Source organism: Carassius gibelio, chromosome A21 (genome assembly GCF_023724105.1).
Source record: "Carassius gibelio isolate Cgi1373 ecotype wild population from Czech Republic chromosome A21, carGib1.2-hapl.c, whole genome shotgun sequence".
In the NCBI taxonomy this organism is placed as follows: Eukaryota; Metazoa; Chordata; class Actinopteri; order Cypriniformes; family Cyprinidae; genus Carassius; species Carassius gibelio.
Genome location: NC_068391.1, coordinates 1,847,201 through 1,863,056, shown reverse-complemented (window position 1 = coordinate 1,863,056; position 15,856 = coordinate 1,847,201). Strand labels below are relative to the sequence as shown.

The window sequence follows — 15,856 nt, the reverse complement described above, 5'->3', positions numbered from 1 at the left end:
AGAAGAAGTAATATTTTTTTTTTAATGCATGCATGCATTTTTTTCATATATCTTACTAGTAAATTACTAGCCATTAAAAGTGTAGGGTAATATAAATCAGACTCGATGCTCACGCGGGTTGCCAGATTGAGGACACAGAGCAGGAACGATATATTAATAAGTTGATTTCTCCGCTTTGTAATATGCTTCTAGCCATGTAGCTTTTCAGATGGATGCTGAGGCTTTATAGTTCGGGTAGAATGCAATTTCTGATTTAGTTCATTTGCTGTTTTCCCCGCCTGCAATATGCTGTGTTTTCTCCAAACTGGCAACCCGTCCTGCCAGTCAAGAGCTTTTGTATTGTTGTACAATCTTAGTTTGTGCCCCATATAGAACATTTAACATATTTTTGCATCCCTACTTATCATATAGCCCATCTCTGTCACTGGACTGAGTATAACAATTATTTTAAACACTGACAAAAAAAACAAAGAAAAAAAACAGACTGACATCTAGTGGTTGAACGTGAAATAACAGTTTGTTATCTTAATAATACCGTACCTGCATTTTTCATTGGTTGATTATATTCTATAGACCAGCAAGAACATCCAATACAATGCAAAGCTTATGAAAGTATAGCAAAAGTTTAATTTTACTTTTATAAAATATATATTAGCTGGAACACACTGCTGGAGATGTTACAAAACCACCATATGCTCATTTTAAAATATAAATACATTTTATATCGTGCATCTTAGTTTTACACATTTCTGTGTGACAGACTAAAAGACACATGTATTGCACACTGCTGCAGTGCAAACCATCATCAACAATAAACAGAAGTATTGCAATAAAGTCTACCATGGGCAGAAAGAGTAAAACACAGACACTTGTTCAGGTTTAGACACTGACACTTACATGAGCTTTACACACAATCTTTCAGTAAGATTCATTCAATCTTTAGTTTCTAGCAGCTGAAAACAGTGATCATTATGCATTTGAACAAGACACTAAACCTAGTTTATGACCGTGTATAATCAGATGTGTTTCAGGTAAAAAATAAAAAAGGTATTCCAGTCTCATTCTGAATCATTGACTGAACGTGATCTGAAGAGCGTTCTCTCGGTTGGAACTGCAGCTTTCTAAAAAGAAAACACACGTCAGGATTTATTTGGTGATTTACACAGATTTAGTCCTGTGTGTACAGTATGAGTTGGGATTTTCTCACCTCTTCTTTGAGTTTCTCCGTCGTTTCTGAATGACACGCAGGTCTTAATCGTTCTTGATCAAGAGAGACTGGAAGAAACAATGACAACAATCTCAGAGCCTGTATCTCGACTCTTATTATCACTTATATGTGTGTGTGTGTGTGTGTGTGTGTGTGTGTGTTTTCTCACAGTTTGGTGGAAATTCTTTATTGCTGTCTGTCTTGTGCACTGTTAGATGTTCTCTGAATCCACAGGCATTTTCTTTCTTGCTCTGCATTTCTTTCTTTTCCGTCTCATTTTCTGCTGCCGTTTCTGATGGTTTTCTTGTCATTTCTCAACTTTCAGAGGAGACTGAATCCACAAGAGCTGCAGAAGATATAAAATATTACTAATTTGATGTAATTCTGACTGAACAAACAGAGTAATCAGATGTATACAGAAATATAGTCGAGTCCAAAAGTTTAAGACCACATTTTTGACACTTTTGTGTTTTTTATTAGTTTTATTTGTTAGTTATTAAACAATAACAACCGATAATGAAAAGCACCCCCCAAAAAACATTAAAAATATAAACATAAAATAAGTACAATTTTGGAAAACATATTTACAGGTCACCATTTATAGCTTTAGATATAATTAAAGTGTATGCAAATGAGTCATTATTGATTATTTCAACTCCCATAAAGATTTAGATTTTCTTGTTTAATAAAGAAAACAAGAGGATCTTTATAACATTATCAAATCAAACCGAAAGAGTGACACAGACTTTAACTTTTCACTCAAATTCTGTAATATAATTTGTGATTTATATTTATTTTGTAACTTAAATCAGAACTGTGCAAAATGGTTATCTGTATCAGGAAACACAGTTCAGTTTCATATATTCGACAGCATTCACACTCACCTGTAAATCCACGTCTCATAACTTGTATGAGCTGACAGAGCTCTGTAGATATTTATTAGTTTTTTAGTATCCCTTTACTTCTGTTTGTTCCTTTAAATCCACGGAGAAACGTCAAACCTGGTTTCCAGAAATCACCACAAAGTTCATCTGATTTAACCAGGAAATGTCAGGAAATATTTAGCACAGCTTCAGTGACGCACAAACAGACTGCAGATCATTCATGAACTGGTCCAACTGCTTTTCTTTCTTTTTATTTCTTTCTTATTTCAGCGGTTCTACTGTCAATTTAAGCTTACAATGCTTTTGGGAAAAATATCCTTTGTAATTCAAAGATTCATTGTGTTGAAATGGAAAATCACTGCTGAAATGTAAACCTTGTGTCACCTTGTGTGAGGTTAAGAGTAAAACCAGAACTGAACTGAAGATGAGGAGACAGTGGCACTTCAGGAGTTAAATGTCATATAATACAGTGTTTAAATGAAAGAAAATCTCCTGATTTTGATTGATTTCTCTTGGTCCACTGCTTGTCCCTCTTCTAACCATGTTATGTTTAAAGATACATGTATGTTAAGTTAAAACTAATAGTTTGACTGAATATATATATATATATACCCAGTTCTTCTAAAAAGTTTTATCATTATCCACCACAAACCTTATTTCAAAAACTCATCATATTCAGGAAAAAAATAAATCTTGTTTTTACTAATTTTTCTTAAACAAGTATTTAATATGTAAAATGTAATATTAAAAGAAGGTTTTAATGAAGATTTCTAAAGAAACTTTCCATTATAAAGAGCATTTCGTTGCTTTAATTTAAAAAAATAAAATAAAATAAACAGGTTCTATATTTAAACGTTATTTTTTAAGAGTGTATGAATGTTAGAGGTTCTTCAATGCTTGATTTACCCTAAGTCTAAACCCTGTCACTTATTCGTTTTTAGAAAGAAACTGTAATGCTGATATCTTAGCTAAAATCAATAATCTACACGAAAGAATAAAAACTCTAATCAATATTCATATATATTTATTAATTCATAAGTAAGTTGTTTGAGGATGTCTAGTGAGCTTTCATGACCCCTTGACTGCACATTAAACTAATACTTGACATGGTTCATATTAGTTCTTTAGTTCATGTTAATCAATTATTATGATCCATTTGATCTTCTTTCTGTTCTTGTGGTGGTCCTTTTATATTTACACCTGAAAGAAAACCGAACCCAGCTGAGTCAGCACTAATCAATCAAACATTTTAGTATATACAGTTATACAGAATAGTTATTAAGTACTTCATCTTGGAACCCAATGCAGTTTGACCAGGTCTGGGTTTGAAGGTTTCTCTCACTAGTGAGTAAATGGCATTGGAGGAGAAGAAATATATGAACTAACATGGCTAATTTTTGTCTAAAATATAAGTTACTCAATATTAAAATGCCCATGAGTTTTTTTGTTGACATATAAGAGGTCATTGCACCATAATAAGATGCTGTACGTTTCAGAAATTAAAGGGAAAGTCCATGCACACAAGTCTTTTTCTTCCGTTGGGCACAAAAGAAGATATTTTGAAGAAGGTTGGAGAGCAAACATTTGATGGGAGCCACTGAATCACATTCTTGAGGACGCGTGAATGATAACAGAATTTTCATTTTTGGGTGAATCGGCTCTTTAAAACTTTGCTAGTCCAAAAACAGATTTTATCGCCAAAATGACTAATTTTTGATTACTGCTTGCACAGACATAATTTTTCATCATCGCCTCTTAGACTCATCAACATTATAAAATGAAAAAAACAAATTCATGCCCCCTTTAATTTATTGTTTATTGAACTGTTCAGCATCACACAGTTTTGAATATCAGTCATGTGATCATCTGTGTCTCTGTGTTCGACTCTCACCTGAAAAGCTGTCAGGAAACAACAAGGACACCATTTGATCTTTGTCCACTGACCCCAGCTGTGAAAAAAAAACAGAGTTTTATATATCAAGTCTATTATTAGTTTCAAGAAAATCGTTTCATTTGTGGCCATTCCCAACTCTTAATGAAATAATTCTTCATAAACCTGATTTAACATTATTACTCAGAATCTGAACCATTACCCTCCAACTTCTGACTGCCCTGGAGGATCTTTGCAAGGCAAAGCAGGCTCAGGTCTCACATTAACATCACCTACCTGCAAGCTTCTGTAAAAAATGCAGATGATGCCTACTATTAGGCCTAGTAATAATTATAATAAAGCATAAATTAATATCAGAGGTCTGGAGCAATTCCCAATTATAGCAATAGCCTAGTAATGATAATAGGCCTACTGATGATGATGATGATAACAATAATAATAATAATAATAATAATAATAATAATAATAATAACAATAACAATAACAATAACAACAACAACAATAATAATAATAATAATAATAACAATAAAGCATGTAACCTCATATAATTATATAGCAAAAGCCTAGTAATGATTACAGGCCTACTGATGATAATAATAATACTAATAACAACAGCAAAGCATGTAATAATTATATATAAATAGCCTAGTAATGATAATAGGCCTACTGATGATAATAATAATAATAATTATAATAACAAAAATAAAGCATGTAACTTCATATAATTATAATAATAATAATAATAATGTGGGCCTAAAAATAATACCCTATCTATCTATCTATCTATCTATCTATCTATCTATCTATCTATCTATCTATCTAATGTGGGGGGGGGGGGGGGGCCCAACTGCAATGATCCAGCTTTGGGGGTGCCCAGCTTCCAAAAGGTTGAGAACCCCTGCCATAGATGATGGTGTCTCTCCAGTGCGCTGCTTTCAGAATAAACACGTCGTGAACCACATTGAAGACAAAGTTGAGCTCTGGCATGGAGCAGACCAGTTTGGCTTTCAGAAAGGACGTCCACTTCTTCTGCAGCGTGCGCTGACCGCCCAGATCGCCCTGTTACAGCGACAGACCCCATCAGCTTCACAATATCATCTCGTCTCATTTACACCAGGTGTGTGTTTCGACAGATCTGAAAAAAAAAAAACATAGCTCCGTGCGATAAACCAAAAGCGGAAGTCATGCGGTTTCCACACATAAATGATTAATGACTTCCGTGATCTCATACACTTCGTCCAGATGTGAAGTTTTATTCAGTTAGCTCAACTGGAGTTTTGCTGATAGTCTATCCTGTCGCATCACGAAAAGCGCTTCTTTTTTTCTATTTTTTTTTTTTTTTTTTTTGATTCAGACTAAAATCAAGACTTTATGATGTCAGCTGACAGTGATTGTTTACCGGATAGTGCGATGATTTAACGGTGCTGTCATTAAGTTCCCGTTATCCGTAGATGAAAGGAAGCTCAAATCAGGATTTTCTCCCGCGAGACTCGCTTTTCTTGTCAAAAGCCCACGAGCTTCTCTGACGCGTCACGGATCAGCTGCGGGCGGCCAATGAGAAGCGAGCGCACGCGCTTGAAAAGCGTTTCCATCTGCTGCTCTCCGCAGAATCAAAACAAAGATCAGCAGCTCACAGGCACTTCTCATGTGCGACAGTCTTCATTAAGTAAGTCAACATTTCATGCATAATATGAGCTTTACCAATAGTTATAGAGCAAATCAGATAATCATGATTTGTGAAATCGTGTTTGACTGTTGTGTGTTTGTTTTGTCTTTTTATGTTTTAACATGTTTAACAGCCTGCAGTGCTGTTGACAGTGTGTGATAACCAGTGATGGAGTACTCGAGTCACTTTTCTTTGGACTCGAGTCCAACTCGAGACTCCATTCTCTGGACTCGTGACTCGACTTGGACTCGTGGACTGATGACTCGTACTTGGACTCGGACTCAAGGATATATAAAATCGGACTTGAACAGTCATTACGTTGTTTCTGACTAAAAATGTTATAAAAAAAATGTTTTGTGCCCAAGACTGGCCGGGATCTATTCTTTTCCCTCACAGACACTGCTACCGCTCGCTGTCTATGCTTGACAACACACTCACTGACGTCACTCACTTTACTTTTTTGCAAAGCGCTCAGGCACTTGCGGGAAAGGATGAAGCTGATTGGTTAGTTCTTGTCACATGACCTGCGGTGCGCTTGCGACATTCTGAAAAGTTGAGATGTTTTTAACTCAATGCGGTGCGGACGCGCCTGGATGCTTCCATTATGAGCGTACATACCGCGCGCCTACAGTACATTGGAAATAACGAACTTGAGCGTGCAAAAGTCGCGACATTTGAACGGCCCTAATACGTTGCATTCTGACCATGCGCTTGCCGTCACACACACACACATTCACTTGAAAACATACAAACGCACTCACGCTAAATCACTCGGTCACTCACACACAAACGCTCTCTCTCTCTCTCTCTCTCTCTCTCTCACACACACACACACACACACACACACACACACACACTCATTGTAATATGCACGTTTCTTTTTTTCGCCGAGTGTAATTCTGTAGTACAGTGTTAATAATAATAATAATAATAATACATTATATTTATAATGCACTTTTCATCAGAGATCTCAAAGTGCTACAGGGTTAAAACAAAAACAAAAAGATAAGCAGTTCTTTAATAATAATAATCTAAAAGGGACCAAAAGCTTTGCTAAAAAGAAATGTCTTGAGGCCTTTTTTAAAACAATCAGTAGATTGTGGAGCCCTCAAGGAGTCAGGAGGGCCATTCCACAGATACGGGGCAGCAGTACAAAAGGCCCTGTCTCCCATTGTCCTCAGTCTGGTTCTGGGTATGTGGAGGAGGTTTGAGTGAGTGGAACGGAGGGAACGGGTTGTGGTTTGTGGGTTGATAAGTTCTTTTAGGTAGGAGGGGGCATGTCCATGGATGCATGTCCATGGATGCATTGATGTGTGAGGAGTGAAACCTTGTACTCAATCCTGGTGGAGATGGGAAGCCAGTGGAGTGAGTGAAGAATGGGGGTAAAGTGTTAAAGGATTAGTTCACACAAAAATGAAAATTTCCTAATCATTTACTCCTCCCAATGCCTTCCTTTTTTAAGGAAAACATTTCAGGATGTTTTCTTCATATAATGGACTTCAATGCCTACCAACTCAAGTTGGTTGCTATTGTTTCCTCAAAAAAAAAAAAAAAAAATTCCAATATACGGGACTTGAGACTCGACTCGGACTCGAACTCTGGTAATGGTGACTCGACTTGGACTCGACTCGGACTCTTCTTTGGTGACTCGGACTTGGACTCGGACTCGAACACTGAGACTCGAGACTCAACTTGGACTCGACAGTTGGTGACTCGACTACAACACTGGTGATAACACACAGGCTTAACCAGTGGCGGTTCTACACGGAGGCCTAGGGAGCCCCGTGCCTCTGTAAACATGTCCCTGTCCACCCCTGTGGCCACCCCCGTGCTGAGAAAAAAAAAGAAAAAGTAATATGATTTTACACACGAGCGCCAAAAGCGGAACTAATGTGAAGCAACGTTCTACACGGGTAAATTAGTGCAGCAGCAGCATACCCAAGCACTTATGCTGTGTCTGAAATCGCTTACTCATGGAGTGAACAAATAAATAAGTGAACGGATTCGGACAGTGACGTATAGACTACACTGCGCGTGAGACTTGGAGCTGTTGCAAAAACATTACCATATGTCCTTTTATATTACATGTACCTAATTTTAGAAAATAATACTACTATGAATAATACCCAGAATTACTTTATGTTGCAGTTATACATACCTCCCATGTCAGCTTTGTGGTTTCATCGATGGTATATAATTTATTTATTTTATTTTTGTAATGCTTTTATGTTAATCATTAAATGCTATTAAAACAAGTACTGAGAACAAAAATAAACACACAAAGACTTTCATAATTATGTATTTATTATTTTAAGTATCTTGACACTTGCTCAAGCAGCGTTTTGAGCTCAGATAAGATGGTTGTAGAGCGTCCTCAGGCGACCATTAATTTTACATCAGAATACACTACCTGTTATTAACGGAAAAATGTAAATTATCATCATTTTTGTAAGTTAACAACGATGCCACCTCAGTAATTAATCAAATATTAAACTGAGTTATTGCCTATAACATATTTTAATATAAATAATGTAGAAAAAACGTTAAAACAGAAATAATCAAGATGTAAACTTCATCTCTCATTCTAACCAAGGGGCAAGGAACTCGACCGGAAGTTGAAGTCGGGCGGGGGCTGCCATCTTTTAGCAGAACTTCACTTGCGTTAGCATCCCATTGACTCCCATTCATTTTGGCGTCACTTTGACAGCGAATAACTTTACATCTGAGGCGTTTAAAGACTCTGTTTGTCCATTATTTATTTCTAAAGATACACGACAATGTATAAAGGGCTCCATTACCTTCTATGTTACATTATGGCCCCGTATAAACAGTTTTTGTAAAAAATAGGCTAACGATTGCATCATAACCACTCGTCTCTCTGTCGCATTACCGTACAGACAGAAGGAGAAGCTCGCAGGCAATTAACTTAATATGGCGTACTGGCGTTACATTTTAAAATACTATACAAAATAATTAATCAGAATACTTACTCCTGCTCACTCACGCCAAAGAACTCCCCGCTCAAGCTCGCCGTCTCTGCAAGATTAACGATGGCAGTTTGCACACACAGCTACTAGAAGATTTACATCTGTCAGACATCTGTCTATGACTATTTTGTGTATTTGTATTTTATGTATTTTACGAGTCTGTTTTTAAAAGACTCGCTTGTGCCTGTTAGATCACACACGTTTTAAAAGCCGTAAACTTTTAAAATCACTTTGTGAGCTCAGTTTTGAAGCGTTTCATATCATCATGGTTTTGCGCACTAAAAGGTTATTAAAAGCTTATTATATTTTTAGCCTGCACAATACATTTAAAATAAGCATAATTTAATTGTATATTATTTCTGTGTAGTGTAAGCATTATAAATATATACACTTCTGAATTCTTGACATTCATATATAAATATTAAATTGTGAAATGTATGATTGCCTGATTGAATTTTATAAGAGTACTAATAGTAATTTGTTTTTATTAACATGTTTAGATTGTGTAAAATTACTGTGTAGATTTTTTTTCAAGAATTACTTTTTGTATTTTTTGCATTACATTTAAATAAAATATGTTGCCATTTTTAATGTGCCCCTCTGGTTAAACACTGGCCCCTCCTTGGCCCCCCTAGTAAAATTGTCTAGAGCCGCCACTGGGTTTAACATCCTGTGTTTGCTGCATGTGTTGCTGTATTTTTGCAATTTAGTGCACCTTAAAAAGAGGCAGTTTTTTTGCCTGAAATGTCAGTCACATAGTTGTCATAGATGTTGAGAGCAATTTCTATGGTGAATATACAGTATATGTATGTGTGTATATATATATATATATGTATGTATGTGTGTGTGTGTGTGTGTGTGTGTGTATGTGTATTCCAGAGGTGGGATAAAGTCACACATGTGCAAGTCACAAGTAAGTCTCAAGTCTTAACCTTCAAGTCTCAAGCAAGTCCAGGTCAATTTTTTGAGAATCAAGCAATTCAAGTCAAGACATTAAAACAATACATGCCTTGCTCAAGGGCACTTCAGTCATGAGTATTGAGGGTGGAAGAGAGAGAACGGTTCATTCACTCCCTCCACCTACAACTCCTACCACCACCGAGACTAAAACCGACGACCTTCGGGTAACTAGTCCAAGTCTCTAACCATTATAGGCCACAGCTGAGTGAGAGAAAGAGCGAGAGCGAGAGTTAGAGTGAGAGAGAGAGTGAATTGAGTGAGTGTGTTTTTTTGTGAGTGAATGGCACGTGTACAATTGTGCACTTGCAAGTTTGAGGGTTTTGTAGTTGTTTTTGAGTATGCATGGTTTGGTTTGCAACTGTATGATTTTTTTTTATATGATAAACTATCCATAGGCTTTTCAATCATATCACAGAATACCAATTATTAGACATTGTACTGTACACATGTTTACTAAGTGCTACTACCACAAAAAGCTGACATTTCCTTAAACAGTGAATAATCATTTACAATGCATTACACTTACAAAACAAAAATGTATTTGATAGTGCTTACAAACTGTATTTTAATGTCTTTAAATGGTTGTATTTATTCTGCTCAAAAATCCCGATGCATGATCATGCCATCATCTAATGAAATCAAGATAAACAAAATGGCTGTGCTGTGATTTTGGCTATATTTGCATGTAAAAAAAAAAACTGTTTGAAATGACAGAATCTATTGTTTAACCTAAATATTTGAGAATATTTGTCAAGCAAGTCATGTGACTCGAGTTCCCCACCTCTGATATATACACTGAACAAAATTATAAACATAACACTTTTGTTTTGCCCCTATTTTTCATTAGCTCGTAAAGAGAAAGTGAGCACCTTGAAGAACATGTATTCATCCTTGACTGATGATTATGTTCATCATGAAAGTCAGATGAAGAGTGAAAATGAGAAGCTCAAAAGAGAACTGGAGCAACACAAACTCAAAGAAAGAGAGTGGGAACAAAAACTCAAGGAAGTGGAGGACAGATTAAGACTGGAGACAGATTTGAGGAGAAGAGAGAAGGAACTAGAGTCCAAAGAGAGAGGAACGACAAAGAAAGAGCAGGACATCCTGTTTTGTGGAGAAAATCATGTGCTACATCTAACTTCTCCTGTGGGTAAGTATTGTTCAAGTAAACCTGACACCAAAATTTTAATTCTACAGGTTAAGTCAGGTTCAGCGAGCTTTATTGTCAGCATCTGCGGGATACAGTAGCTACCAACCACAGAAAATATTTGAAAAATCATGTTTACTGCACTTGCAACAAAAGTTTACACAAGGACTTAAACGGCTGCTCAATCCTGTTCTTGGAGATCTACCGACATCCAGAGTTCAAATCCAACCCTCATCAAACACACCCATCTGTAATTATCAAGTGCTTTTGAGGATCTCAATGAGCTGCTTTGGTTGTGTTTGGTCATGGTTGGAGCCGAACATTGCAGTTAGATCACCAGGAAGAGGCCTGGGCATTTCAGTCTAAAACACTGGCCTAGTTTACTTTCATTACAAATGCCTTACTCTAACTGACATTGTTACAAATTTCATAGACAAATAGTTCACTGAAAAATGAAAATATGCTGGTTTAGGCCATTCAAGTTGTAGATGATGGTGGGGTGGTGTTGGCCCAGTGGATAAGACACATGCCTTTGGTGTGAGAGACCTGGGTTCTCGCACCCATTCACTGCAGAAGATCCAATGGTGAGCAAGTGATGTAATGAAGAATAAGCTTAGCTACGTCCTATTTTCATTTAACTGGAAATATTTTTATTATAACAGCAACAATGTCTCTGGCGAAACCTGAAATTAGTTTCTTTTATAAAGTGCACAATGGTTATAACTTGGTTATAGCCCATTGATAACTTAAAATTGCTGTCGCTTCTACTATATTCTTAGTGTCTGAAGAAAAGCAGAGATCTCTAGATGAAAGAAAAGGAGAGTGGAAGAGCAAAGATGAAGAAGATTCACATGACAGTGAATCACCTGAGTTTGGAAAACCTGTGAGACGCAAGAGCAGCCAATTTGAGATCCCTAATAGTAAGAATTTATCTTGTTTTGACAGGGAACCTTTATTTATTCATTTTTTTAATGTTCACCATCTTTGCAGGTACATGCTAAAACTTAAAATACAAAATAAACAGAAAATTTATCATGAGATTCATCCAGGATGTTGGTCAGCATAGCAGTTTTACCAACCCTTACATTAGTAACATCAGTTTAACTTGAGGATGTTATTAATTTTCAATGAGAACAACTGATCATACTGTAAGCATTGCAGCTCTACTGAAACGAACTCTAATTGATTAAACCTTTTATTTTCTTGTCTATCATATTCTTAAAAAGAAAAAAAAAAACTGGCTATGTGTTCTGTACTAGACTAACTGAGGCTTGTCATGGCACTTGTTTACTGTTGTGGTTCTCTTGTTGGTATGACTGCTTCTATTGTTCTCATTTGTAAGTTGCTTTGGATAAAAGCATCTGCTAAATGATTAAATGTAATATGTTTGCACACTTGTGTTTACTCCTAGTGACTGAAAGTGAAGATGAACACCTAAACACACTCCGAAATCACAGACGTCAATTGGAGGATTCAACATAATTTTACTCAACTTCATCAATATTCAGTAGACAACTCAAAATGTGGTTAAAGGTCAAATATCCAATCCATCTACAGTACATATGTGTGAAACACCTCACAGCCTTTAAAAACATGGAGATATAACACACAACAGTTTCAAGTTACTATGGATTCTGGGCAGCTGAGCAAGAAGTGATGTTAGAAAAGGAAAGCATGCTTAAAAAAATAACTTATAAATGAATAAAAATGCTTTATGTGAAAATAACCCTTACCGTACAGGATTTCAGAAAGTGCGCAGAGTCTTGCGTGCACACTTATGTGGATTTTAGTACACCAAGCTTAGCGTGTGTACCTAAAGGTTCCTAAGCATCACAGAGGTGCTGAACCGCACAGGAGAGGCAAGCTCAAACTTTACCTCTGGCGAGGGAAGCATCACATGAGGCAGCATATACAAGAATACTTCTGTAACTGCAACCTCCACTTCCCGCTGGATGCAACAGCACCCCTAAGCGGCCAGGAGACTCCTCAGGTGAACTGGCCATACATCCATGAAATTCCCTGCAGTGCTGTGCCAGGCCTGATGATCAAGGAGGCTCCCTCAGAAACGTGTGATCTCAGCCGCCTAATACTGGAACATGAAGCCGGATGGCTGGTGCTGGGGAGTGTTTAGTAAACCCTGTAACTGAGCACTGCAAAGGAAACTCAAAGTTTATTGGTATACACATAACCCCCAGCAATTTAATATACGTAAGTGTATATACAGAAAGGGTTACATACTCACTCACCCTCCTGCGCTTGAGCCCCGCTCAAGGGGCATCTCCTTTTAGTCTGGACTATCAGTAAGATGGTTGCTGTGAACATAGAACCAGCCAAAAACATTATAGGTCCAACATAGGAGACTGTTATGCGAGGGTTTTCCAACTAACCTTGCCTTCGTCTCCCTGAACTTCTTGATCACCATCTCCAAGGAAATACTGAAAAGTTCAGTAGGCAAAACCTGAGCATCGAAAAGAAAGAAAAGGTTTCGACCTATACTCAGGTCAGTCAATCAGTGATCAGTTGAAGGACTTCTCAATAGTAAATAATATTCTTATTCCTTTTCAATCAGGTTTTAGGAAAGGGTATAGCACCATCACAGCAGCCACAAAGGTAGTTGTTGATATTGTTAGTGCTATTGACTGTAAAGAATCTTGTGCAGCATTATTTATTGATCTTTCAAAAGCTTTTGATACGGTTGATCATGCTATTTTGTTAAAACGTCTGTCTAAAATCGGGATGTCTGATAATGCTATTGAATGGTTTAAAAACTATCTGTCTAGTCGATATCAGTGTGTCACTTGTGAAGGCATTATATCAGGGGAGGCAGAATTAATGGTTGGAGTCCCTCAAGGTTCCATATTAGGGCCTTTGTTGTTTACGAAATACATAAATGATATCTGTACAACTGTAGATGTAGCTGCACATCTCTATGCGGACGATACTATTATATACAGTACTGCTAGATCTCCGTATGAGGCATTAAATAAATTGCAGGATGCTTTTACAGTTTTACAAAAAAATCTACTTAAATTAAAATTGGTACTAAACTCTAAAAAGACCAAATTTATGTTATTTACTCATTCTAGGAATGTACAGGATTTGCCTCAAATTATTACTCTATATGACCAGAAAATTGAAAGAGTGTCATGTTATAATTATCTGGGTTTTTTATTAGATGAAAAGCTCACTTTTAATCCACATGTAAATTGGTAAAAAAGCTGAGAGTTAAATTAAGATTTTTTTTATGGAAATAAGGCTTGTTTTAATTTAAAGACAAGAAAGGAACTTGTTGCTGCTACCTTTTTATCTTATAGACTATGGAGATGTTCTGTACATGCATGCAGCAAAGTCTGTTTTACGGTCATTGGATTCTGCTCTACGCTTTGTCACTAAAGCAGAGTATTTTACACATCATTGTAGTTTGTATAGTTTATCCGGTTGGCCTCCACTCTCAATCCATAGACAGTATCACTGGCTTATTTTTATTTATAAAGCAGTGTTAGGACTATTGCCTTCTTATTTATCAGTTTTCTATTTTGTAGAAAACAATAGATACAATCTTAGGTCTAATAATAGCATTCTTTTTTCTACACCTGCTGTAAAATCTGAATTTGGTAAAATCGCCTTCCGTTACAATGCTCCAACATGGAATGCTTTGCAGAAACAGTTGAAGATAAGCACTATTATCCCACTTAATGATTTAAAATAATATGTCACAGAAACCTTCAGCTATAAGTGTGATTGTATATAGACTGCTGTTCTGTTTTGATTCTTTTATGGAGCTTCATGTAGCTGTCATACTCCGTGTAGTAGGATGTCTTGGTTATTTTGTTATTGTGTTATTTTGTTTGTTGTTGTATCTGACTTTTGTCTTTGTTATGTGTTGTGGTATGGTTTATTTGGTGTTGATATGTTATTGTGTAATTTGGTATGCTTTGTTTGTTTTAGATGGTTTTTTTTATTTTTTATTTGTATTTTCTTTTCTTTTCTTCTTTTTACATTTTAAGTGCTGCCTTTCTTGGCCAGGGACCATTTGAAAAAGAGACTATCGTCTCAATATGATTTCCCCTGGTTAAATAAAGGAATAAAAAATTTTAGACATATTTTACAGTCAATCAAAGCTAAACTGATTTTGCATATTATAGTCAATGATCAGCATTTTAACAGTCAGCTCAAATGCTATAGATCGTAAATCAATACTCTGATCAGAAATCATCCCTGAACACCAGCTCGAGTTCATGACACGAGAGCAATGTCGTGTTCCCAGGTCGTGTTCTTCCGTTTCCAGCTGACGAAACTTAAAAACAATAACATCAAAAATATAGCCGCAAGCTGCAATCATCTGGATCTGATCACACATATCTCATGCAGATGAATACAGGTGCATGATTCAAATGTGTGTGTGACACTGGATCTTATAGCTCTTTCTCTGTTTTCTGTTTGGAAGATCTCTATTCAGGATTATTGCTACTGTAATGTTTTGCCAATAGTTAGCACTGTGTTACATATGTTACATGCTTAAAATAAAGTTGTTGCTGTTTTGCATTGATTCCACATTTTGGAAACCTTTCAGGAAACACAGTTCCTAAAAGAATTGTTAAATTATTAGTGTGAAGAATAATTCATTATAATATAATTTTAGACTTTAATGCTGATATATCATCATATTTATCCTTACACAAGGGCAGTCAAATGTGAAACAAGAACATTAACAATCTTCTTAAGTTATATGATGCTTTGCGTGAAGAAATAAATATCTGTAGAAAAACCTCAGATCAGTTAGCTAGAGATATTAATGTTTCAGTCAGTGATTAAGATGACAATGAACTCAGATATCAAAGAAGTCAATGAGCTGCATGTGAACACACTTCAGACAAACACTGACTGATCGAGTCAAAAGCTGCTCATAGATACAGCTCTGCTTGTTTTATATTTTATTATTTTTCATGAGGTTCGTTATTGTGCAAGCAGGTTCTAGGTTCTAGGGTAACATTTCATTTTAAAATACATTACTGCTCAAAGGTTTTCTATTTTTAATGATTTTTAAAGCAGTCTCTGTGGATTTATTTCATCAAAAATTCTGAAAAAAACTAAAATATTGTGAAATATTATTA

At 36.2% G+C, this 15,856-nt stretch overlaps 1 protein-coding gene across 2 annotated transcripts; it reads left to right on the top strand.

Moving 5' to 3' along the window:
• Positions 1–5,373: 5,373 nt before the first annotated feature.
• Positions 5,374–15,283, top strand: LOC127941937 (golgin subfamily A member 6-like protein 1). Of its 2 annotated transcripts, none has more exons than XR_008149206.1 (4): positions 5,374–5,648; positions 10,443–11,326; positions 11,522–11,662; positions 12,154–15,283. XR_008149206.1 is itself a non-coding variant. In XM_052537434.1 (4 exons), exons 1-4 carry the CDS (start codon positions 5,537–5,539, stop codon positions 12,222–12,224), a joined length of 627 nt encoding a protein of 208 aa, XP_052393394.1. In that variant the 5' UTR covers positions 5,374–5,536; the 3' UTR covers positions 12,225–15,283. The 2 variants fall into 2 exon arrangements, 1 of the variants encoding a protein (XP_052393394.1); XM_052537434.1 differs by having other exon boundaries at positions 10,443–10,745.
• Positions 15,284–15,856: the final 573 nt, after the last annotated feature.